General features: G+C 37.5%; 2 protein-coding genes across 2 annotated transcripts in view; both read left to right on the forward strand.

Annotated features, from left to right (window-relative positions):
• Positions 1-3,253: 3,253 nt before the first annotated feature.
• Positions 3,254-16,681, forward strand: LOC127412206 (calpain-2 catalytic subunit-like). Its single transcript, XM_051648402.1, has 21 exons — positions 3,254-3,639; positions 4,039-4,108; positions 6,473-6,591; positions 7,419-7,552; positions 7,668-7,836; positions 8,966-9,049; positions 9,197-9,282; positions 9,443-9,511; positions 9,603-9,763; positions 10,186-10,355; positions 10,456-10,467; positions 10,618-10,829; positions 11,713-11,749; positions 11,839-11,904; positions 12,022-12,079; positions 12,446-12,510; positions 12,610-12,678; positions 12,772-12,850; positions 13,069-13,185; positions 16,051-16,109; positions 16,218-16,681. The coding sequence occupies exons 1-21, from the start codon at positions 3,403-3,405 to the stop codon at positions 16,239-16,241; spliced, it is 2,097 nt and encodes a 698-aa protein (XP_051504362.1). The 5' UTR covers positions 3,254-3,402; the 3' UTR covers positions 16,242-16,681.
• Positions 16,682-16,751: 70 nt separating this feature from the next.
• Positions 16,752-25,341, forward strand: part of LOC127412196 (calpain-1 catalytic subunit-like) — a 30,610-nt gene continuing 22,020 nt past the window's right edge. The window contains exons 1-3 of the mRNA XM_051648377.1: positions 16,752-16,885; positions 20,065-20,311; positions 22,841-22,910. Of these exons, the coding sequence (XP_051504337.1) occupies positions 20,066-20,311; positions 22,841-22,910 (316 nt within the window). The 5' untranslated portion in view covers positions 16,752-16,885; position 20,065. The remainder of the gene's footprint in view (positions 16,886-20,064; positions 20,312-22,840; positions 22,911-25,341) is intronic.

A 25,341-nucleotide genomic window follows, 5' to 3' on the forward strand; every position in this document is an offset into this window, starting at 1 on the left:
CCAGCCATTTTGGTTTTTCAGACATATACGTGTGTGTGTGTGTGTATGTGTGTGTGTTATTTTGTAATATAACATACAAAATACCAAAATGTATAATCCCATAGTATTATTATTATCATAATAATACTTTTGCAACATACAAATGGAAGCTAAAGAGTAGACAAGCACTGAAGAGAAACTTTTCTCTTGAATTGGAGTGTTACCACCCGTATTACACCAAGCAGGGCAGATTGCCTCAAAGACGTCTTTTACATCCAAGAAGCTCTAAGTTCACACAGATAATGGCATTATATCTAAGTTAACATAGAATTTCAAGGTCTTTGACACTCTACTGCCCTCTGTTGGACACACATCAAAATTACTGGAAAAGAGAGTGAAAGATAGTACTTGAAGAAGCAAGAGAAGGAAGGATTTTAATATACACTGGCAGCCAAAAGTTTGGAATAATGTACAGATTTTGCTCTTATGGAAAGAAATTGGAACTTTTATTCACCAAAGTGACATTCAACTGATCACAATGTATAGTCAGGACATTAATAACGTAAAAAATTATTATTACAATTTGAAAAAAGTTGACTTCTTAAACTACTTCAAAGAGTTCTCATCAAAAAATCCTCCACGTGCAGCAATGACAGCTTTGCAGATCCTTGGCATTCTAGCTGTCAGTTTGTCCAGATACTCAGGTGACATTTCACTCCACACTTCCTGTAGCACTTGCCATAGATGTGGCTGACTTGTCTGGCACTTCTCATGCACCTTACAGTCTAGCTGATCCTTTGATGTACTTATCCTCTTGTTTAGTTGTACATCTGGCCTTCCACATCTCTTTCTGTCCTTGTTAGAGTCAGTTGTCCTTTGTTTTTGAAGACTGTAGTGTATACCTTTGTATGAAATCTTCAGTTTTTTGGCAAGTTCAAGCATTGTATAGCCTTCATTCCTCAAAACAATGATTGACTGATGAGTTTCTAGAGAAAGCTGTTTCTTTTTTGCCATTTTTGACCTAATATTGACCTTAAGACATGCCAGTCTTTTGCATACTGTGGCAACTCAAAAACAAACACAAAGACAATGTTAATCTTCATTTAATGAACCAAATAACTTTCAACTGTGTTTGATATAATGGCAAGTGATTTTCTAGTACCAAATGAGCAATTTAGCATGATTACTCAAGGATAAGGTGTTGGAGTGATGGCTGCTGAAAATGGGGCCTGTCTAGATTTGATCAAAAATGACATTTTTCAAATAGTGATGGTGCTGTTTTTTACATCAGTAATGTCCTGACTATACTTTGTGATCAGTTGAATGCCACTTTGGTGAATTAAATTACCAATTTCCTTCAACTTTTCTTTGCCCTTTTCTTTAAAAAACAAAACAAAACAAAAAACATCTGGGTTACAGTGAGTCACTTACAATGGAAGTGAATGGGGCAAAACCATATATGTTCAAAATACTCACTGTTTCAAAAGTATAGCCACAAGACATAAACAATATGCATGTTTACATGATTTTTATGTGATAAAATGGTGAATTAAAGTCCCAATTTCCTTCCAAAACAGCAAAATCTGTACATTATTCCAAACTTTTGGCCACCAGTGTATATGTTAATTTATTTTAAGGAATTTATTTTTGTTGTACAAAGATTTAAGTATTCTTGATGCATGGCTCGTACAGAACCTAGTTGAGAAGAATTATACTTTTTTTTTCTCTCCTAGAAAAAACGTATTCTCAAATTGACTATATAATTGTCTCTCCTCCTCTAAATCACTGTGTTTATTGTACAGACTTCCTTATAATTATACTTTCTGATCATGTCCCACTTTTACATATTTTAAGCAACTCCATAATTTGTCACAGGTAACCTCTCTCACGGTCACAGGTTACTTGTGTGGTATCATCCACATGTTTTCTTGTCTATGGTAATCACCATGAGAAAACACTGTAAATTTTGCAATTATCACCAAGGAGCTATACCTCACCCTCCTTAAAATTACTTTCGTTAGTGTAACCTAATGTAGTAGTTCATACCAGTAGTCTAAATGTAAATTTGCCCACCTTCTGGTCTGCTGTGTACAGTACACAAGAGGGCAGTAGCAGCCCATCACATAAAAAGACGATCTATCTTCAGCTTTCTTCAACATTTATAATAAACATGTGTGTACATAGTTAATGGACTTTGTTTTGCGTCATTAGCGCCGCGTTTAAAAGATGGCGTGTCAAGAAGTTCCACCTTTGAAAAAGTGGTCTCGAGTTCCCTTCATAATGTTTCATTTCGTTGTGCTGCGTCTAGCCAAAGTTTGTCTAGTAAGTCAGTCCACTGTCGGCCATCTTTGGAACGCTCTCGGGAAACTTTTTCCGGTCATGCCAGTGAAGCTCCTATCGACTTGAATGGGGGGGACACATAAATCTCAAAAACGGTTGGTCGAGATTACGAACAAAGAACATATGTCAAATCAGCAATAAAATTGATAATATTGGAATCATAAAATGTGCTTCTTTACCTCATATCACGCAATTTCCCGGCTTGTATAGCTAATGCGCATGCGCGTTAGCGAGTTGATTGACAGGTCATGTCTGTATCTAAAAGGTGATTGGCTCTTTTACCTGTAAGGCGGGACTTCCTTTCTACATCCGTTGAATAAACTCTGGTCTAGATCATTTTGAACACACTCAAAAACGCAACGCAATGTCAGACGTGTACGTAGCGCGGATAGAAAAAACGCTTAAAGGGCCGTTCAGACCAAACGCGTTGTTGAGACGCAGGGGCTTTTTTGCGAGACGCTGAAAAAACAAGTGGACGCAGCGCAACGGCCAAAGATGTCAGACTAGCGCATGTATACATAAAAAGAATCGAAAAATACCACAAAAGCGTTTGGTGTGAACGCCCCCCTACTTGCCATTCTTCCGTTTGCGCTGTAGTCCTACACATGCGTCAGATTGCGTTGCGTTTTTGAGACGCTGTGTCCAGGGGCTTTTTTTTTTATTTATTTATTTTTATTATTTTTTTTAGGGTTGGAAGAGGTTAGGAGCTTAGCCCGCAGAGGGTCTGATAATGTAGCCTATACTACAACAATACCTTCAGCATTCTTCATTTGTTGCATTTTGAACGCAGACACATTAACAACAATTAAAAGTGTGTAAGAATGTGTCCTGTATGAACGGCTCCCAAGTTTGGACAACATATGATAACAACGCGTCCAAACTTTGGACAAACTCGTTCCCCTGTTGCATTCCGTTGAACTCCGTCCAGCTGTTTTTGAACGCAGCATCGCGTAATGTGTATGTGGACGGGCCCAAAAATTATAGGCACTCGCGACCACGCCTGTCCTAGAAGGAGGAGTAGATGGAGTAAAAAGAAACATTTCACTGTCAGAAAAGCCACTGGATAAAACTTTTCTGTAGAAAATGTCCGGAGTGGCATCCACACTCGCCAAAAAGAGAGCCTTGGCGGCTGGTTTTGGGACGAATACCAATGCCGTGAAATTTTTGAACCAGAACTTTGAGGGTCTCAGAAGTGAGTGTCTGAGCCGCGGGGAATTGTTCTGTGATTCCACATTCCCACCCGTACCTGAATCTCTGGGCTTTAACGAACTCGGTCCAAGATCATCTAAAACCAGAGGCATTCAATGGAAAAGACCTGGGGTGAGTTCCTGTCAGATCATCATAGCTATTGATGTAGGGTGACCACAGTAATGCAGCATGCATTTAGCTATAATTCAATATAAATCAGTGTAATTAAGTGTAAATTGTCATTGCGCAGTTTTCCCGTTTATTAGCGGAATTAGAACCGGGGGGAGTTCTTAATTTTAGCAGTGTTAAACTCTTCCTCAGAAAGAGATATTTTGCAATATATGCAAACAAATGACTTATAATTGAAGTATTTGAATGGAAAAGATGCATCACTGGGTCTTTAACCATGAATCCAGATGCTTCTTTTGTTAAAACTGATTGCTCAAAACTCAAAAACATGGGGTGTAATTTATTGATTTATTGATTTTTGTGGAAAGTATGTTCATGTCAGTGCTTTTCCACTTCCTGTAGGAACTGACCTCCAGTCCTGAGTTTATTGTTGGAGGGGCTACAAGAACAGATATTTGCCAAGGAGGTTTAGGTAAGTGTTTCATATGCTCCTCACTGAAGATAAAAATGTCTAGTAAGATTTACTTAATTTTTATTTTTACGTTTTTGCACACAGTTTTTCTAAGTAAATTTGAATGGTTTTAAAGTAAAATCTACTTCATGATATATAAAATTGATTGAAGTGAGTCAATTTAACTAGAGCATTCATTTTTAGATGTTTGAATTTAAGTATTTAAGTACACATGTAGAATTTACTTAATATTTTCAAGTTTAAGCTTAAACTAACTTATTCAGTTAGAAAGTTATTAATCTTTTCTGCTGTACTGACTTCACCACAAAATTGTGTTTTTTTTTTTTTTTTTCTTCAATGTATAGTATAGGTACTGCTATAAAATTCTAACTGTCCAGAAACAAAATGGTACTTTTTTGAAGAATGACAGGAAGATGTGCATGTGACATTGCACATCTTTTACCAGGCATGCCTTGCATTTTGAAAAGTTATTTGTCTTTTTCGTAAATCCCTTCTCGACACATCTGGAAACATTTTAAGAAGCATCTAACCACACATCCACTATTTTTGACTATTGTGTTCCACTATTATTAAACCAATTTTTAAATCACTTAAACTGATGTCATCAAATTGTACATCTTGTGCAATTTCATAATGAAGTAATATTGCACTGATGTCTAATTATGTCTAATAACGCATGCTTTGTAGTTGCTCACACATCAGAGAAGGCTTTGTGCATTTTTTGGGTTGAATCCCAGCCGCTGCTGTTTTCAGCCCCCAGAATATAAATTCTGTTTGTTTAGTCACAAGGAGACATTTTTTGTTTTTTGTATCTGTTATTAAAGAGGATTGTCTTTATGTACCATTGTATAAGAACAGGAAGAGAAATTGGGACAGAAACCCTCAAGTTTGTATTTGACAACTGAAACCGATTTCCCCAGTGTTTTATATAAATGTGCTGGGCGTGCAAGCTGTGATGTGATAATGAAATTTGCAACTTGGTCCAGATTTTGCATCATACAGTGCATAAGCACAATATTTAAGGATTTTATTTTACAGTATACTTACTGTAAAATAAATAGTAGTTAGGCATATATAGTTATAGGTATTTCGAAGCTGATATAGCAGGGGAGAATCTGAAACATGCTTATATCGAGGAAGCCAGCTTAACTGAGTTTTCTTTGTGAAGATTGTGGAAAGTGAAGGACTCTTGGGCAGGACAAACAGCGCAGGCCTACAGAACAGTAAACTGCTAGAGGATAGAATCTCAATTCTGAAAATTGGGAAAGTCATAGGGGGAGTTCACTAAGAATGAACTGTGCCCACTGATTGCGTGAAGTATCTGCACACACTGTAGTAAAAAAAAAAAAAAAAAACATCTTAAAAAAAAAATCTGTTTACCTCCTGTTTTCCATGGGTGGTAAAAGCGCAATGTTAATTAAAGCGGGCAAATAAGGCTGAGTTTTGTGAATAAAGTAAAATCTATAATAAATGTAATTTACACTAACTGAGCACTTTATTAGGAACACCTGTACACCTACTTATTCATACGATTATCTAATCAGCCAATCGTTTGGCAGCAATGTAATGCATAAAATCGTACAGATAAGGGTCAGGAGCTTCAGTTAATGTTCACATCAACCATCAGAATGGAGAAAAATGTGATCTCAGTGATTTCGACCGTGGCATGACTGTTGGTGCCAGATGGGATGGTTTGAGTATTTCTGTAACTGCTGATCTCCTGGGATTTTCACACACAACAGTCTCTAGAATTGACTCAGAATGGTGCCAAAAAACTTCCAGTGAGCGGCAGTTCTGCAGATGGAAATGCCTTGTTGATGAGAGAGGTCAACAGAGAATGGCCAGACTGGTTAGAGCTGACAGAAAGGCTATGGTAACTCAGATAACCACTCTGTACAATTGTAGTGAGCAGAATAGCTTCTCAGAATGCACATGTAGAACATTGAGGCGGATGGGCTACAACAGCAGAAGACCACGTCGGGCACTTTATAAGGACCATAGTGTTCCAAATAAAGTGCTAAGTGAGTGTACGTTGAAGGAGGTGTGTTTGCACTGAAAAGTATTAAAGTCATTTAAATACTTATGGCGCAGTGGTATTTCAATACATTTAACACCTGGTTAAACTGGATGGCGAATGGTTAATGAGTGAATAAGACAGTTTTCTGTGCTGAAATACTGCACTCAAAAGTGGTGAAACTGTTAATTGACTTAATGATTTCTTCACTAACTTAACTCCTTTATGTCTGTCCTTTGGAAAAAATTAAGTGTTACTCATGATTATTAAAATTCATAATACCTTTGCAGTTGTTTATTCCAACATGGTAAAGTTGATCAAACCTCCACAACTGAGTTTGTTTATTACAGGTGATTGCTGGCTCTTAGCGGCCATTGCCTCCCTAACCCTCAATGAGGAGGTTCTGGCTCGGGTCGTACCATCTGACCAGGGCTTTGGGCAAGACTATGCTGGTATTTTCCACTTTCAGGTAAAAAGAGTTAATTTAGTAGATTAGCAAACTGGTGGAGTTCGAGTCATCTAGCATTTCTCAAATTTTTCTTGAGAGGTATTCTGTATTTACATGCACACCAATACAATGTTTAAAGCCTTGTCTGGAAGTTTAAAACTATTTGAAGGTTAGTTTGAAGGTTATATAGGCCTTTTGTAGTTTGAATACGTGGCAAGTTTGGAGTGAGATTTGAAATTATAAATTCTTTAAATTATTAAATTCTTGGATTGTTTGAAGAGAGTTTTAAAGTGTGAAGGGATGTAGGCCTTGCTAGGAGTTTGATAAAGTGTTCTAAGTGGTTGCTGGGGAGTTGCTAGGGTGCTTATGGCTGGTTGCCAGGCAGTTCCTAGATAGACAGAGAGACTAACTTCCCCTTATGTTCTCACTCAGAATTTGCTTTCTTCTAAAGGGTGGGGTGGTGAAATATTTTAGTCAGGGCAGGAAGCCATAGTGACTCAGATAACTGAACAACATTGATCCTAGAGCAAGAGCCCACCGAATGTGTGGGCTGTACTGAGCTTTACTTTGCATTTGTATTTCCTATGCCTATTATATCAAGGAATTCCCAGATTGTTACTGTAAGTAATGCCTTGCTATACATGTTTCACAAAGCTGTGATGAAGTGTAGAGGTTTCACAGGTCTTTCAGATTTAGAAGGCATATCAGATGGTGCTTTGGCTATTGATGCTGTAAAATAGTGTTCACACATGGATTTATTTATTTATTTGTTATTTTTTTTATTTTTTTGCTGTAATCTGCTGTGCATTCCTATTTAATTGAAGTATGTGTTATTTTAATGGTTACAGTTTTGGCAGTTTGGGGAATGGGTGGATGTGGTGGTGGATGACCGATTGCCTACAAGAGATGGGGAACTGCTGTTTGTTCATTCAGTCACAGGCTCAGAGTTCTGGAGTGCCCTGCTGGAGAAGGCCTATGCCAAGTGGGTTTGGAATTTCAACCACAATCTTTCTTTCTTTCTCTCTTTCTTTCTTTCTTTCTTTCTTTCTTTCTTTCTTTGATACCTCATCTTGCTTGTCATCTCTTCTGTTATTTAGGGTGAATGGATGCTATGAAGCTTTGTCTGGAGGTTCCACCACAGAGGGTTTTGAGGATTTCACTGGAGGAATTGCAGAAATGTATGAGTTGAAAAGTGCTCCACCCAACATTTTTCAAATCATCCGGAAGGCTCTGGACTCTGGAGCTCTGTTGGGATGCTCCATAGATGTATGAGTTCTTTAGCATGGATACAGATGAAAATTATGTCATTATGTCATTATTTACTCTCCCTCATGCTGTTGCAAACGTGTATGCTGTGATTTTTTTCATTGGAAACAAAAGGAGAAATTTCAAGAGTCTTCACGCAGCTCTTTTCCATACAACAACGATTCAGTGCTGTTACTGAACTGACCAATGCTGTCAAGCTCCAAAAAGGACAAAAAAGAAAACCCACCATAAAATATTCCATATAATTCATCCATTATACAATATACAATTTCTATTCCAAATTATGACACACATTGACTTTTAAAGGAAAATTCCGGGTTCAATACAAGTTAAGCTCAATTAACAGCTTTTGTGGCAAAACGTTAATTACCAAAGAAAACATTTAATTTGGACTTGTCCCTCCTTTTCTTTAAAAAAAGCAAAAATCTGGGTTACAGTGAGGTACTTACAATGAAAGTGAATGGGGACAATCCGTAAACGTTAAAATATTCGCTATTTCAAAAGTAGAACTTAATGTTATTAAGACGTAAACCATCTAATCCCACAAAAAACAAGAATACACAAGCATTTAACAGAAGAATTAATGTAAGTTATTTTGATTTTTAACATTGGAAGTGTCTCACTGTAACCTCAATTGTTGCTTTTTAAAGAAAAAGAAGGTCAAGTCTAAATTAATTTTTTAGGTAATAATTAACATTATGCCGATGCTGTCGATTGAGTTTAACTTGTATTGAACTCGGAACATTTCTTTGACCTGACATGATGTGTCCATGCTATTTTTGAATCTAAACGCAAACACGAATGAGATTTCAGAACTTTGACAGTGAATAATGAGTTTAATTTTGCTTGGTTTGTCACACAAAGCTATTGTATGTCTTCTGAAGACTTAGAAGACTTTTTTTTTTTTTTGTGGTGGTGGTGGTGGTATTTTTGTCAGGGTTTTTTTTTTTTTTTTTTTGAGCTTGATAGTTGTGGTCACTATGAACTGTCCTGCATAAATTTTCCATGAAAAAAATAACAACATATGGGTTTGAAACGACATGAGAGTGAGTTCCTTTAAGAAAGATATAGAAAAGATAGGTAAAGATATACTGTATATAAATAGTGCCTTTATTAATACTTCCTACAGATCACCAGTGCTGCAGACTCTGAGGCCATCACTTCTCAGAAACTAGTGAAAGGACATGCTTACTCTCTAACTGGGGCAATTGAGGTTATTTATCTGAGTGTTTCCTAATTTTTGGGTATCTTTGGCTTATTGTTTGAGTCAATTTAAATGTGTTTTCTTTGCTGTTGACAAGTGTTAACTTGTTAACTTATGTATAACCACATTCTAATGGTAAGAATTTGACCTTATCAGGTTAATTACAGAGGCCAAAAGGTGAAGCTGGTTAGAGTTCGTAATCCTTGGGGTCAGGTAGAATGGACGGGGGCCTGGAGTGACAAGTAAGTGCATATCCAACAATTCAAAACAACAAGAGACATTCATTTGATCAAAATCTATATCATACAGTTGCATGAGCTTGTAAGGGAACTATTATCACACAGTACTACTACCTAAACTGTTGTGCAGTGGTAATATATATCTGCATTAATACACATTTAGCTCTTCTGAGTGGAACGCTGTCAGTCCATCTGAACGTGAGAATGTGAAGGCAGACGATGGAGAGTTCTGGTAAAAATCTCATTCATTTAAAAACCCTGCTGGATTTGGCATCACCAAAGCTCTTCTTGGTAGATTTATTTACTTTCTGTTTCTTGTGCAGGATGTCATTTTCAGATTTTGTGAGGCATTATACCCGTCTGGAGATCTGCACTCTGACTCCGGACACACTGACCTCTGACTCGGTCAAACACTGGAGTGCTTGTAAATTTGATGGCAGCTGGAGAAGAGGCTCTACGGCTGGTGGCTGCAGGAACCATCCCTGTGAGAATCTCTAATGGATGTTTATGATTTTATCTTAAAGGGATAGTTCACTAAAAATTCAAAAGTCTGACATTATTTTAGCAATCCTGGTGTTGTTGCAAACCTAAATAACTTTCTTTTTTCTGTGGAACACAAAAGGAGATGTTTGGCAGAATGTTAGTCTCAGTCACCATGCACTTCCATTGCATCTTTTTCTATACAATGAATGTGAAAGGTGACTGAGGCTGTCATGAGGCATGTTTATGTGTTTGTGTTCCACAGAAGAAAGAAATGCAGGTTTTTATTTTTGCGTAAACTATCCCTTTAAATGTTTAGTGTGTAATGTTTTCTGCATAAATCCATGTGAAAAGATGCATTATAAGAAATTATGCAGTGTAACCCATTGCATTTATTGTCAGCTCATAGTGTGTTCTCTTCCACAGACACATTCTGGATGAATCCTCAGTTTAAGATTAAACTGGATGAGGAAGATGATGATCCGGATGATGATGAAGTGGGCTGCAGTTTAGTCATTGGCCTGATCCAGAAGAACCGACGCAGAATGAGGAAGGCTGGAGAGGACATGCACACCATTGGCTATGCCATCTATGAGGTAGAGTTGCTAAGATATCATTTCATTAGTTATTTGTAGTAGTGTTTACGACATAACGTGATGGGAGCCGTTTATCCAATTTTTTTCCTTTTTATTCCAGGTGCCTCCTCAGGTGAGCAATGGACTTATTTAAAAGTCAGGATTTCTGCAAATGGAGCATCAACATACTGATTATAGTAAAAAGAAAACATTATTACATAAAATGCTCTTTCTGATTTCTTTTTTTTTTTTTTTTACATTCTTTCTGATCATCTCGTTGCAGTTCCATGGGCAAAAGGAGGTTCATCTGGATAAGAACTATTTTCTGACACATGCTCAGAAAGCTCGATCTGAGACTTTCATTAACCTGAGAGAAGTCAGCACCCGCTTTAAACTTCCTCCTGGAGAATATCTCATCGTTCCCTCTACCTTTGAGCCTAACAAGAATGGAGACTTCTGTGTGCGTGTATTCTCTGAGAAACAGTCTGAGATGCAGTAAGGACCCTAAAACCTTTTATGTTTATATTTAGGGGGGTTTATTAAGGATATTTGGATTATGGGATATTGAGATTTTAACTATCCCCTAACCCTAAGTATTAGACTTAGACTGTAAGTGTCTTACTTGTCCACACTGTTTGTGAAACAGACATGAATGATACCACAAATGATGTGGCTTGTTGAGGTGTGCAATTACTTTTCTAAAGAATCAAACTTACAATTTTCACTATGGCGGATGATAAAATGGGCGAAAAAAATCACAAACTTATATTGAAGAATTCAAAATTTAGTCATTGACAGTGTTGGGTGTAATTGGATTACAAAGTAATTAGTTACTGTAATCTAATTACTTTTAGGCACAAAAAGCAGTGTAATGCATTACATTTAAAATTCTTGTAATCAGATTACAGTTACTGACTTTCAATGAAAGTAATTACTTTTAAGTACATTACTTGGGTTACAAATATTTAAAAAAATAAATAATTATGCGGAATACAAAATGTGAATTCATATGTTCATATGTATGCCTGTTTGTGTTTCTGTAACAGCTGAAGGGTGTGCGACAATGAACAAGGAGAAAACAGACATTATTTTGAATTTGAGCGGAAAAACAATGTTTGCGACAAGTGTTTTAGAAATTAACTTAAAAGTAAAGTGATTAGTAATGTGATTACTTTTGCAATGAAGTAATTAGTTAAGTAATCTGATTATAATTTTTTAGAGAAGTAGTTAGTAATTTGTAGTGTATTACTTTTTTAAAGTAACTTACCCAACACTGGTCATTGATAAGATCTCAAAAAATCTGTGTTAATATGTAATTATAATGAATATTACAAGTGATTCTATGTGATACACCAGCTATTATCTGTCTTTCCTCCAGACAATGTGATGACCCTGTGGAGGCACATATAGAAGATGTAAGTCACATTTTCCCCGTGCCTCACTTATAATCTAACAATTGACTGTATTACTGTGGATAGCGCTGATATAAGTTTTGTCTCCTCAGGAGACTGTGTCTGAAGAGGAGGTGGATGCTGGCTTTAGGGGACTATTTACCAAACTTGCAGGAGATGTGAGTTATATCAGACCATGCTTAATGCTGATGGATTACTTTACTTAATAGTTATGAAACATGTTTGAAAAATTCAGTATATAAATATGTAATCATTCATGTATGTTCTTGCCATAGGACATGGAGATCTCTTCCACTGAGCTGCAGACAATTTTCAACAAAATCGTTGCAAAACGTGAGTTGTCATTTTTTTCTTTATACATCATTGATAAATGAACAAGTATCATATTTTCAAAGGTGAAGTGTGTAGCTTCACCAAACAGAATTGCAAAAAAATGCCATTGGTCAACAAAGAGATAGCCCCGCCTAAAACTCACGCCATTGGTTGAGCCAGTGTTGCTATGTCAGACTGGTTGGAACGCTCAAACAAACAGAGCAATGTTTCGATAGTGCCATACTGTTTATACTTTTTGAGGAATCAGCCTATGTTTGGATTACTTTTACTTGTCTCTGCATATTACAGTGGGATAGGAGGATTTTAATAGCAAAAAAATCTTCAGATTTAAAGATATTAATGAAACAATTTGTCTTCTCTGTACAGGGACCGATATAAAGACGGATGGTTTCAGTATGGATACGTGTAGGGTCATGGTGAACCTTATGGATGTATCCTTTACAAATTGTCAACCAAGCAGTTTTTTTTAAAGGTGTCCAATAAGGTAGGATTTGAAAGTCTGAATCAGTTTTTACTTAACTCTAGTACAGGACAGTGGCAATGGTAAACTGGGTATAGCTGAGTTTGCCTCTCTTTGGAAGAAAATTCAAAAGTATCTGGTATGTTTGTCTCAAAAGCAGCATTCAGACTCAAAAAGTCGACTTGCAAATTTGGTTGTCTTACTAATTTCGTCATCATCCTCCTATTTTTAGGCAATCTACAAGAAGAATGATATGGATGGGTCTGGCTGCATGAGTACACCAGAGATGCGAATGGCTTTGAAGGAAGCAGGTGCACTGACCTTTTGACCTTCATTTAGACTTTTTTTATATATATATTTTTTAAATGAGCGTTTCCATAAATAGGGAAAAAAAAACAATTTACTGTAATTCTTCCTCAGACCGTTGCAGTCAGTATTCCTGATGCATGAACAAAATCGTTTTGTAATGAATTTTTGTAATGAATTTTGTTTATGAAAGTAACTGGATTTATTGGTGATCACTGCGCAGGGTTCTCACTGAATGACTGCCTTCATCAGATTCTGGCTGCACGTTATGGAGCAGACGACATGACCATTGACTTTGATAACTTTGTGGCTTGTGTGATGCGTCTGGAGATGATGTTTAGTAAGAACACAGTCACATGAATATATTTATTCACGCCTCTCTGGAACTCTTCATTTTGATTGGCCAATTGTGGCATTCTGCACTTAAAGGAATATTCTGGGTTTAATACAAGTTAAGCTCAATCGCCAGCATGTGTGGCATAATGTTGATTACCACAAAAAATTATTTTGATTCGTCCAACCTTTTCTTAAAAAAAGCAAAAATCAAGGTTACAGTGAGACATTTACAATGGAAGTGAATGAGACCAGTTTTTGGAGGGTTTAAAGGCAGAAATGTGAAGCTTATAATTTTATAAAAGCACTTTCATTAATTCTTCTGTTAAAACTCGTGTGTTATTTGAGCTGTAAAGTTCTTTATATCATCATTTCAACAGTTGTTTTAGGGTTTGTTGACATTACATCATCATGGCAACAAAGTTGTTAAATTAGCATATAACTGGGTCCTGGGTAGCTCAGCAAGTAAAGACGCTGACTACCACACCTGGAGTCGCAAGTTTGAATCCAGGGCGTGCTGAGTGACTCCAGTCAGGCTTCCTAAGCAACCAATTGGCCCAGTTGCTAGGGTGGGTAGAGTCAGGTTGGGTTAACCTCCTCGTGGTGGCTATAATGTGTGGTTCTTGCTCTCGGTGGGGCGCGTGGTGAGTTGTGCGTGGATGCCGCAGAGAATAGCGTGAAGCCTCCACATGCACTAGGTCTCCGCGGTAACATGCTCAACAAGCCACGTGATAAGATGCACGGATTGATGGTCTCAGACGCGGAGGCAACTGAGATTCATTCTCCGCCACCCAGATTGAGGCGAGTCACTACGCCACCATCAGGACCTAGAGCGCATTGGGAATTTGCATGCCAAATTGGGAAGAAAAGGGGAGAAACGCAAAAAAATGGCATATAATTTTACACAGAAAAGGTTAGTAAGCAATGTTATCACACTAAAATCATGTTAAAATGCATTTTGTTTACATCTTGTGTAGGGCTGTCACAATTATGAAATTTGGCTGACGATTAATTGTCAAACAAATAATTGCGATTATGACGATTAATTGTCTCTTTAAGGGCTTTCATGATTAATTGTCAAATAACTTGTCATATTTCTTAAGGTGTGCTTTTTTTCTGCATATGCTCTTCATACACCTTAAGAAGTGATTTTTACAAATTTACCTTGAAATATATAAATCAAATAATAAAATAGGGATATGTGATTTCCTTTTAAGGCTTTAAAAACTTATGAATGACATGAAAATTAATGTTTTAAATATCAAAATATTTCTAAATACTTAAAATATGTCTCTATTTTTGATCAACTTCAGTTTTGGTTAATTTTACATTTACACTGTTGCTGTTTTTACTCATATATTTTACATTATATATTTTTATAAAAAATAAATATTTTATTGTATTATGCAATAGTACAATATTTCTGTCCTAATTTCTTCACTTTCACGTGTAATTTTAATGCTCTGATAAACCCCACGAGCCCTTATTTGTCATGAAGCAAAACCTTTGAGATTTCGTTTCATCTTTTCATCACTCCACTGAAATAGAGTAAGTGTGCGTCTCCTCAGCTGTCACTGCATGTGTATGAACCAGGAACATTTGCCATTACATGATCGTTTAAAGTGGAACCGGAGCACTTAGCATTTACTGTCACAGTTTATACTTGTTCATTTATATTTTCGCGGGAGTTTGGCGCAAGCCTCTGCTGACAGTGCGCACATCAGAGCACTTCATGCGCTCTTCAGGACAGGAGCTGGTTGACGTCCATGGTGCGGCTCAGATAGTAACACTAGGACTCGGAGTTCAGTTGAATGACACAGAAACACACCATTCATGGCATTTATACAGTATATTCGCTTAAAATTCCGTTATTTGTGGGGGCCTGGGTAACTCAGCGAGTATTGATGCTGACTACCACACTTGGATTCGCGAGTTCAAATCCAGGGCATGCGAGAGTGACTCCAGCCAGGTCTCCTAAGCAACCAAATTGGCCCATTGCTAGGGAGGGTAGAGTCACATGGGGTAACCTCCTCGTGGTCACTAATGTGTGGTTCTCGCTCTCAATGGGGCACGTGGTGAGTTGTGCGTGGATGCCGCGGAGAATAGCGTGAAGTCTCCGCATGCGCTATGTCTCCACGCGCTCAACAAGCCACGTGATAAAATGCGCGGATTGACGGTCTCAGATGCGGAGGCAACTGAGATTCGTCCTCCGCCACCCGGATTGAGGCGAGTCACTACGCCACAACAAGGACTTAGAGCGCATTGGGGATTGGACATTGCAAATTGGGGTGAAAAGGGGAGAATTTTTTTATTTTTATTTGTGCATTAAAATGTGATTGGAATAAGTATGCCGAATAATCTCGGTTATCTCCGATAACCACGGTTCAATCAAATAACCACGATCAGATGGTTGTTTAATAATTGCAACAGGCCTAATCTTGTGTCTATACTTTTGAAACAGTGAGTATTTTAACGTTTACAGATTGGCCCCTTTCACTTTCACTGTAAGTGCCTTTTTTTTTTTTTTAAAGAAAATGTGGGACGAGTCAGTTACATTTTGTGGTAATAAATATTATGCCACAATTGCTGTCGATATAGCTTAACTTGTATTGAACCCAGAATATTCCTTTTAAATATTATTGTATAATGTATGCAAAACTGTTTAATTGACTGTTGTCCCAGGCAACCATTTCCTACATAGATATGCTAGTTTAATATTGCTTAAAGATAAGTTGACGGTACAGTACATTAAGACAGATAGACAAACAGACAGACAGACTGTAGAACAATAAGTATTGTTTTTCTTTTTATTTGTATGCTTTAATATTTTATAACTGTCAAGCAACAAATTCTTCTGGTTTCCTTTTTGTAGAAGTGTTCAAGAAGATCGACATAGACAGCAGTGGCTTTATTGAGTTAGACTTCTACCAGGTACTGTATATCTCACTATGCACAGTACATGTACTGTATGTCTCAGTCTTTCTTTTTTGTGTGTGTGTTTAAGTATATGCTTAACATGTTTCTTTATCTTTTTTTCAGTGGCTGACATTTGCCATGATTTAAAGGAACAGAGGATTTTGAAATATACTTGTATTCTATTAGTTACACAATTATATACCTAAATGCTTCATTTGTATTGTGGACCACCTGACTTTTGTAAATGTTTGCAAGGAGAAACAAGTAAAGTTACCTGTTTTATTTGTAATGCACTTTTACAGTTATTGCAGTGCTAGTCATCACTGTATTCAATTTTTTCTTTTTAGAGGTGCTTGCTGTTACTGTGGCTCAAACTTGGTTTAAGTCTTAAACTTGCTATATATATATATATTAGTTTTATATGAAATTTTAAATTAAAGTTTTTAAACCAAGCTGGAAACTTACAAACACTGGTATTTCCTTCTGTAAATGCAAATATAGTTTGTATTGTGTGCCACCTGAAATTTATAAATGTGTCCACTCTGCAGCCTTGTTGCAACAAATAAAGTCTGATTTTAATTTTGTAATGCACTTGTCCGCTATTTCATTTCAAGTGTTCTTGTCGGTGTTATTGATGTGTGCAGTGGCTCCGCCTCCTCTGTACTCAAACACCCACTGAGCGCCTCTCTAATACATACTAGTGTATCGCTTGTCTTTCGGGCCAAAATAACGGTATATACAGTATAACATATCACCCTAACAGAAGAGACTGACAATACCGCAGTTAAAAGGCAAGTTGACAAGTCTCCTGTGTTGCTATGAATGATTCATATCGGGAGTTATTTTAGTCAGTCAGTGTTGGTTCTCCGTCGGCCTGCTGTTATTCTGTCGTATTTAACATTGTTTTTAATGTCCTATGTGAATGTGTTTGACGCATTTATGATCAGAAATGTAAACTTTAATCCTTGGTGTAGTTTCGCGTCAACCCAGTTAAAATTAAGGATTAATTCGACCGCCGTGATTTAATGGTAGTTGGATTAAGACAACAGCAACGACCAAATGTTTTGCATTCCTTAAGTAGCTTTTGGAAAAGAAACGAAGTGAACAATCTTTTATAATGTTAAATCTAACCAAAATATACCATTTGAAACAGTCCTGTAATAGCCTATATTACTATCTAAGTTATTACTGGATTTACTGTAGAGCATTTGGGTTTTGGTGTGTGTCTGATTTATGTGCTGAATGAATGGGAGGCATTTATCTTGAGTTTTGAGACCAGCTGCACAATGAAACCATTGACATTAACTGTTTGCTGGAAACAGATTGAGATAGCAAATACTAGGTGTAAATGTTTTTGCCAGTATGAATACACAGTTATTTGCCATGCATATAATATACAAGTACATTATCTGTCTGACACTGAAAATTGAAAGAGCTGTACAGACATTGTGCACATATTTACATATTTCACTGAGCATGAGCCATAGAGATGAATCTGCATTCATCATAGTTATCAAAGAGAGTCTTTTATTTCTCTCCATCCACATTACTTTAAGTGTTAAAGGATATTTGTTTTTTTTCTTGAAATACACCATTTAATTTGAGATAATATCCATATATATATGGCATCATTCTAATAATACATTTTAAAGCCAGATTTAGTATTCAATTTTTTTGCATTAGATAACAAAATATCAACCCATGTGGCATCTGCAAGCAAATTATTCCAGAACTTTTTTAGCATTAAAACAAATTGGTCCCATGGTAATTTTTAGAGGATGTCCTAGCAGAGTTAATAGTGGTGTAGTCAACACACTCTCATGGCGAAATCGTCAGGATTCCTTCGACTTTTCTAACTTTGGCTAATTCGTATGATATCGTGCGACTGCACACGTTTGAATTCCTACGACTTTCACTACAGCTAATGACGTCGCTGGACATCGTTTCAATTTAATACTCGACAATGACTTGCTTCTGTCACACACAACAGCTTCCTATCATGTTTACACACTTTACTGATCGGTTAAGTTTAGATAAGGGGTTTGGGTAAGGGCATAATATTAATAAGCATGTCCTTAACGCCTCGTGCGTGGAACTCGCGCTTACTACCACACTAGACATCCGGGAATTTGCGTGTGATGAAGTCGTACGAGTTTATGCGAACAACATCGTGCGAGACCATGTGAAATTATGTACGAATTTTCATGAGATCGGGTTGACCATAAATGTTAATATAGTCTTTGACATATGTCCTTAAGCTGGTGTACAAAATTGACATTTTACATGTTTGTTTAATACTAAGAATGTGCAAAACTAAAGACTAATGGGTCGGTTGTTTGAACGACTAGTCGTCTAGTCAGTGTTAAAGATAATAATGTATAATTAGGCTCTGTTATGTTAACGAGACCCTGATCAGACACCTTTTAGAGGGATTTACGGATGCTAAGAGCAGCACTTCAACATGGTGACTAATGAATATTCAACAAATAAATAGGCTAAATAACTATAATATCTTATTGCACAAAACTATCAATGTAAGAAATAAGAACGGCACCAATACAGAGTGGCACAAAACCACTTACGCCGGATTCACACATACTGCGGGGGCGTCGCGTTTGGGTTTTCACATTGGCCGCGTCTCTTTTCTAGGTTCCTACGGCAACGGCGGGCAGTCACTTGCACTTGTTTATAAGCGTACTTGGTCGTGATTGGTTAAAATATCAAAGCCTCTTTCAAAGCAAGTCAGTCCACTCTGCGGTCATTTTTGGAACGCTAACAGGCAGGCTGGGCAGCTTTTTCTTTGTAAACTAGCGGCATAACAGTACAGCTCCTATCTACTTGAATGGGGAAAGACTGAAATTTCCAAAACGGTTTGTCGTGATTACGATCAAAGAACATATTTAAAGTCAGCAGCAGTAAAATTTGACAACAATAGTATCAAAAATGTGTGTATGCAGACCTATACATTGTAGTGTATAGTAGGTTTGGTTTAAATATTGTTTATTTGCTTTTGCGTCTTTTCTATAATCTCCTAATTATTTTAGTTTTCTGCTACACCCAGAGAGGCTGAGTTCAGCATAAGCCACACAGCAAAAATAGGCTCGGCGCCAAAACTATCCGCTTACTGCCACGTCTGGGACGCTTCTGGGACACGTCACCTTGCGACTCACGCTTGCAATGTGAAGGGTGTCATCTGTTAACATGGGCGCCAAAACAAAAATGCGCTGCTCACGCCCTGCTCATGGAGGATATGTGAAACCGTCATTATGCGCATCTTGAACGCAGAATGATGCACTTCAGGGCGATCCTCGCTGCACATTCAAAATCGCAGAAATGCAAAATAATATTTTGAGTACACATCTAGATCACGACATAAACCTTTTTATTGCAACGATTTATTTAAGCAGTGTCAGACAGAATCAGCAAAATACTTCAATCTCTCCACAGCACCTCACAAATACGGAAACATACTCACAGCAGAGGATTTCATGTTCAACAGTGATTGTCTTGAAATGTATTGTTGATGCGGTGCTTTGCAGTAACAGTTCATAAAAAGACTAAACCTAAAGCATTAAAAAGATGAAACTTCTTTCAGATGGTTTTTACTGTGCTGACTGTTATTCACTTTTAAGCACAGCAAGCTGTCATCACACAAAAACACTCTGTAAGAAGTTGTGTCCCTCAGTTAATTTGAGATTTGCGTTTACCATTAAAACCACCACCATTAAAAATATTAATGTTAGTAGTCGACCCCACTAATCGACTAGTCAGTTGTTAGACAACTAGTCGATTAGTTGACCACCCTTGCACATCCTTATTGAATACGGGGACAGACAATACTCTTCATAATGTCTTTACAATGTAACAAAAAGGATGAGAAACTTAGAGTGAGGCTTAAATGTTGAGTGAGTGTGAATCATCTTGGTATCAGTTTTGCTATTTATACCCGCTTTGCATCTCACCACTCCAGCATGTACTCATATGGAGGGATCTCGGCACATATCAGTGCCAACAGACTGAAGGCAGAGGGCATGGGCTCTTTTGAGCAGGCCATACACTTCCGGAACCAGGACTTTGAGGCCCTCAGACAGGAGTGTTTGGAAGGGGGATATCTTTTTGAAGATCCCCTCTTCCCCGCTGAGCCACCCTCTCTTGGCTTCAAAGAACTCGCCCCGTTTTCCTCCAAAACCCGCGATGTGGAGTGGATGCGCCCAACGGTGAGGGGAAAAAGATAATGCTTTGGGTGTTGGCCATGCTTATGTTGTCAAATATTCTCTGCTCTCAAAATAATCATTGGATAAAGATGTTTAAGATGTTGCATTAAGGAACAAACATTTCCAACATAACCAAGATATTTTGGAAGAGATGTTTGCTCTTATTAATAGCGAAGTGTGTAATTTCAGCACCACTAGTGGCATCAAAGGGAACTGCAAAAATAATTAGCCGAACAGGTTTGCCAATATGTATACACTCACTGATCACTTTATTATCTGTCTGTAAACGTTAAAATACACACTGTTTCAAAAGTATAGCCACAAGACATTAACATTATACGTGTTAACATGATTTTAGTGTGACAAAATCTTACTAACCTTATCTGGGTGTATATCCAATATTTCACCTACATTGCATGACATCAAAACACTGGCAATCTGGTAAATGCTGTAATGCTGGTAAATCCCTGATTTTATCATGTTAACACGTATAATGTTTACATCTTGTGGCTGTACTCTTTTTTTTTTTTTTTTAAATTTGGAATGCCCAATTCCCAATGTGCTTTTAAGTCCTTGTGGTGCATAGTGATTCGCCTCAGTCCGTGTGGCGGAGGACGAATCCCAGTTGCCTCCGTGTCTGAGACCGTCAACCTGTGCATCTTATCACGTGGCTTGTTGAGTGCGTTGCCACGGAGACAAAGCGCGTGTGGAGGCTTCACGCCACCCACCGCGGCAACCACGCTCAATGCACCACACGCCCCACCGAGAACGAACCACATTATGGCGACCACGAGGAGGTAACCCCATGTGACTCTACCCTCCCTAGCAACCAGGCCAATTTGGTTGCATAGGAGACCTGGCTGGAGTCACTCAGCACGCCCTGGGATTTGAACTTGCGAGCTAGCGAACTCCAGGGGTGGTAGCCAGCGTATTTTAGTGATTAAGTACTGACCCCATTCACTTCAACTATAATGTCTTACTGTAACCCAGATTTCGGCTTTTTTAATAAATGGGGGTCGAGTAGAAATAATTTTTTTGTGGTAATCAAAATTATACTTCAAATGCTGTCAATTGAACTTAACTTTAATTGAACCCGGAAGATTCCTTTAACATAAAAAAATTGACACTTCACCTTTAAGGGATAAAATTGATTGACTAGATTTAACTCACATTCAGTCAGTTAAATCTAGCCTGTGACCTTACAACAGAAAACAATCTTGCTGTTAAATAGTATGTGAGCTTCTGTGCTGTTGCAGTATGCAGCATGTGCTAATGGGTACTTTAATTTAAAGGCATTCATCCATAACACTGAACAAACAATGCGCATTATAGAAGGTCTAGATAACAACATGCCTGTGAGCGTGGGCACACACATCCTGCTACAGAGAATGAGAATGTGCCCACATTTAACCAAGCTGACCCCTCCCTTCTCTCTCTTTACTGCAGCTGTTGTCACACACGCATGCATAATAAAGTTTCTGTAGCCACACTTAGTCATCGAACATGTGATTCATATCAAGGGCTTCAAGGGTGGCAGTATTACTGTTTTTGTGCTGAATATGAGAATGTTGCCCTGACACCATAGGTGTGGCAGCTGTCTCTTACACGTAAACTTGAAAACGTGCACAGAATGGAATAGTTCACCCAAAAAGAACGTTCTGTCATTATTTACTCTCATGTCCTTCCAGACTGATCTCACTTTGAATCGACGACAGAAGGTCAAAATTCTTCAGCTGAAATCAGTCTGTGAAATCAGCCCTGTGGCTAAAGCTGGAAGTGTTGTTGACAGTTTCAGGGTTGAAATGTCCACAGAGGGGCACCAAAAGAGTTGTAAAGGGAGTTGTTTTTAGTTGTAAATGATGTAATACAGTAAACATGAAGGGATATATTTTTTTAACTATATGCCCTAACCCACACCTTAACCCAAAACCTGACCGTCCATGGAGTAAAAGTGTTATCTTAGAGGGAAAAAAATGCAGCCTCGTAATTGCACTGATTATGTGAACACAGTTACATCCTGGTTTCCACAGACCAGACCTCTTGCCTCTAAGGCTGTATGTGCAATGCGGTATCAGTAGTGCCACATAAAAAAGTAAACTCAGTTTGAATTGATGCAAAGATGTCTGCTGGGAGATGTCGCTTGTCAGTAACTCAGAAGAATGGGGTTGATGTCAGGCTACCGAGACCTTTGGAAGCAATGTTGAGTTCCTGTGTGATCATGGTGGTCATTCTAAACTTGTATGCTGCTATTTTTTCTGTGAAGCTCTAAAGGAGAAATAGTTATGCCACTCTTTTCCATGCAAAATAAAAAAATCTGATTAAAAAAATGATGCATTGAGAGAAAAAAACAATTATGCATTGCACCATTTCCATAAAAAAAAATAGCAGTTAAGGGTGTGGAACGAATTTCCATTTTTGGGTAAACTAAAGATCTTGCTTAATTTAAACCTAGAGGGCTTAACACGTAAAGAACAAAGACCCTAGGGTTCCCTGATTCCAGTTTGGACCCTTCTACTCCTTCTTTTCCCACAGGAGCTCTGTGATGATCCGCAGTTCATTTTGGGCGGAGCCACAAGGACAGACATCTGTCAAGGAGCTCTGGGTAAGTTTATGTTTTTACATGAGTTCTCCAGGTTTCTCTTATTAGGTGCTCTGCAGGTATTATATAACATGGAATCCTGTGAAAATGATTACTTGGGTCTACCAGCAAACTCAAAGCATTAGTCATGACAGAAAGAGCTGCTCATATAACTGTCCTGGGGCGTGTCTGCATGTGACTCACCCGCTTCCTGCTGACCTTGAGTCAGCGCATGTTTGTAATCATTCCAAGTTTTTTTCTTTTTTCTCCTTCTTTTTACTACCTTACTGGCCTTATACAGTGGCCCCAAAAAGGATTTGCACACTTAATCCACACTATCATTTCCATTGCAATATATCAGTGTTTCACAATCCTGGTTCTGGAGGATCACCAGCACTACTCATTTCGAATGTTTCCCTTATCTAACGGGCTTCATGACCTGCACTGGGTGTGTCAAATAAGGTAAACGTCCAGGATTAGATACTAAAATTTCAAACCAACTGGTATCTGCACACTCCAAAAACATTTATTTTTGCTATTTGTTCACTTTACTTAAATAAAATGAACTAAAGCAACACAATTTTAGACCGTTTTGTTATAACTTGATTTCATTGCGTTCAGTCTATTTGTAAAAAAAAAAAAAAAGGAAGTTTACTTAATCCATTTGAGTTGGGACTACATGAACACTTTTTGTGGTGTTAATGTAGCATTGATGAAACTGGGCAGGGGATTTCCATTTCCCAGCATGCTTTGCATGGGACTGGATAGAGAACAGGTGTTGAAATTAGGTGTTATTTTATGCATTTTTGAGGAAGATGAGAATTGGAGGAGATTTTGTTTAATGTTTAATGTTCTGTTAAATATTTTTTTTTTTTTTTTTAAGAGTGTCTGTTATGGTGGAGTTTTGGAGGTTACCATTGTGGTGAAGGGCTTGTGCTTAGTTTAAAGATGGACTTTCTCTTTCAAGGGTATACTTGATTTGAGTGCTGCATATTTACTTGACATTACATTAATTACATGACTGCAACAGTTTCACTGTTCTTACACTTTCTCACCGGGCATATACTAATGATTAATACGATCAATTAAATTGAACCAACATAAGAAAATTAATTAAATAAACCTTAGTAAATCGAGTCTGACAAACCTAATTAAGTTGGGTGACACGCCTCCATGTTTGTGACCAAAATTCCATTTACCTTCATTGTGCTGCAATGTATTTAATGTGTATATACTAATGTTAATCAATAAACAACACATTGTAATGTTATGAAGCACAGACTTTATTCACACCACCTGACTACAATGTAAACATATTAGTCTTATTCAGTAAAATGAGTTAAAAGCAGTTCTTACATTCAGAAGGACAGGATTTTGCAATATTTTAACCAAATCAGATCAGAAAACAACACAAACATTTATAACTTCTGAATGAGAGATGTTATCTCGCCAGTCACACAACAGACTCACCGCCGTATGGAGGTAAATCGTGGATAAAATCAATTTAAATGTCCACGAAAGTCAAATTTGGTAATATTTGTGCTGACCTCAGACATGTATACAACTTTCCTTGGACTTGGCATGGATCAGAAGCATTTTTTTAGGTTTTTCTTGATATAGTTTTATGGGTATTTTTCCATTCACCACCATTGTTTCATCCCACTGATGGTCACAAATATGGCGGCTGCGGGGGAAAAGTGACGTCACTGAAACAGGTCAATAGTACATGAATTTGGCCTAATCCATTTTAGTAGTTATTTATCCTTTCCTTTGCCTTTTTATTTATTTTCCATTTCAATGTCATCCAATGTTATTATTTTCATTATTATTGGAAATGATTGGTTTTTGTATTTGTAAGACTCTGACATCTTTACAATGAAAAAAAAAAAAAAGAATTTGACCTAATCCACCCAAATTATGCTGGCTCAATTAAATTGACCTAATCAGACTGAAAAACATTAAATGTGCACTCAGTAATTTTTTCCTCATTGAAAAAGTTTAACTCCTAAAGACATGAATTGTAATGTCATGACCACTCACATTAAAATTAAGACTCCAGTCATATCAGTAACCTTAAAAAATTATAAAATTTTATTCTACATGGAGAGGGTCCACACATGGGAGCTGCCATCTTAGAATCACATGTCCAGCCGAATACTACTCGCTTAATCTCAGTAACTGCCCTGTTATTAGACACTTTCACTCATTGATTAAAGTAATCTTTATTTGATTAAAGTGCACCTTTAAATTTTATGTAAAAACTTTCTCTAATTCAATTAAGTAAGGGCAATGACTTTTTTGAGTGCAAATGATGCTTGATGTTCCACTCAGCTTCACACAGGTGCCTTAGTAGAGTAACAACAGGTGTAGTTCTTAGGGTTCCCGTGTTAACGGCAATGTTGGAAAACTGGAAATGTTGTGATTGTAACTTCCAGGCCTTGAAAAGTCTTGAAAA

The sequence above is a fragment of the Myxocyprinus asiaticus genome, chromosome 21 (genome assembly GCF_019703515.2).
Source record: "Myxocyprinus asiaticus isolate MX2 ecotype Aquarium Trade chromosome 21, UBuf_Myxa_2, whole genome shotgun sequence".
NCBI lineage: Eukaryota > Metazoa > Chordata > Actinopteri > Cypriniformes > Catostomidae > Myxocyprinus > Myxocyprinus asiaticus.

What these genes read in the sequence shown, in the direction of transcription:
- LOC127412206 (XM_051648402.1), top strand. Translation starts at nt 3,403, where the DNA reads ATGTCCGGAGTGGCATCCACACTCGCCAAAAAGAGAGCCTTGGCGGCT. An exon ending in CTGGAGAAGGCCTATGCCAA is followed by an intron (nt 7,553 to 7,667) that starts GTGGGTTTGGAA and finishes TCTGTTATTTAG; the next exon opens with GGTGAATGGATGCTATGAAG. An exon ending in TTACCAAACTTGCAGGAGAT is followed by an intron (nt 11,905 to 12,021) that starts GTGAGTTATATC and finishes TTCTTGCCATAG; the next exon opens with GACATGGAGATCTCTTCCAC.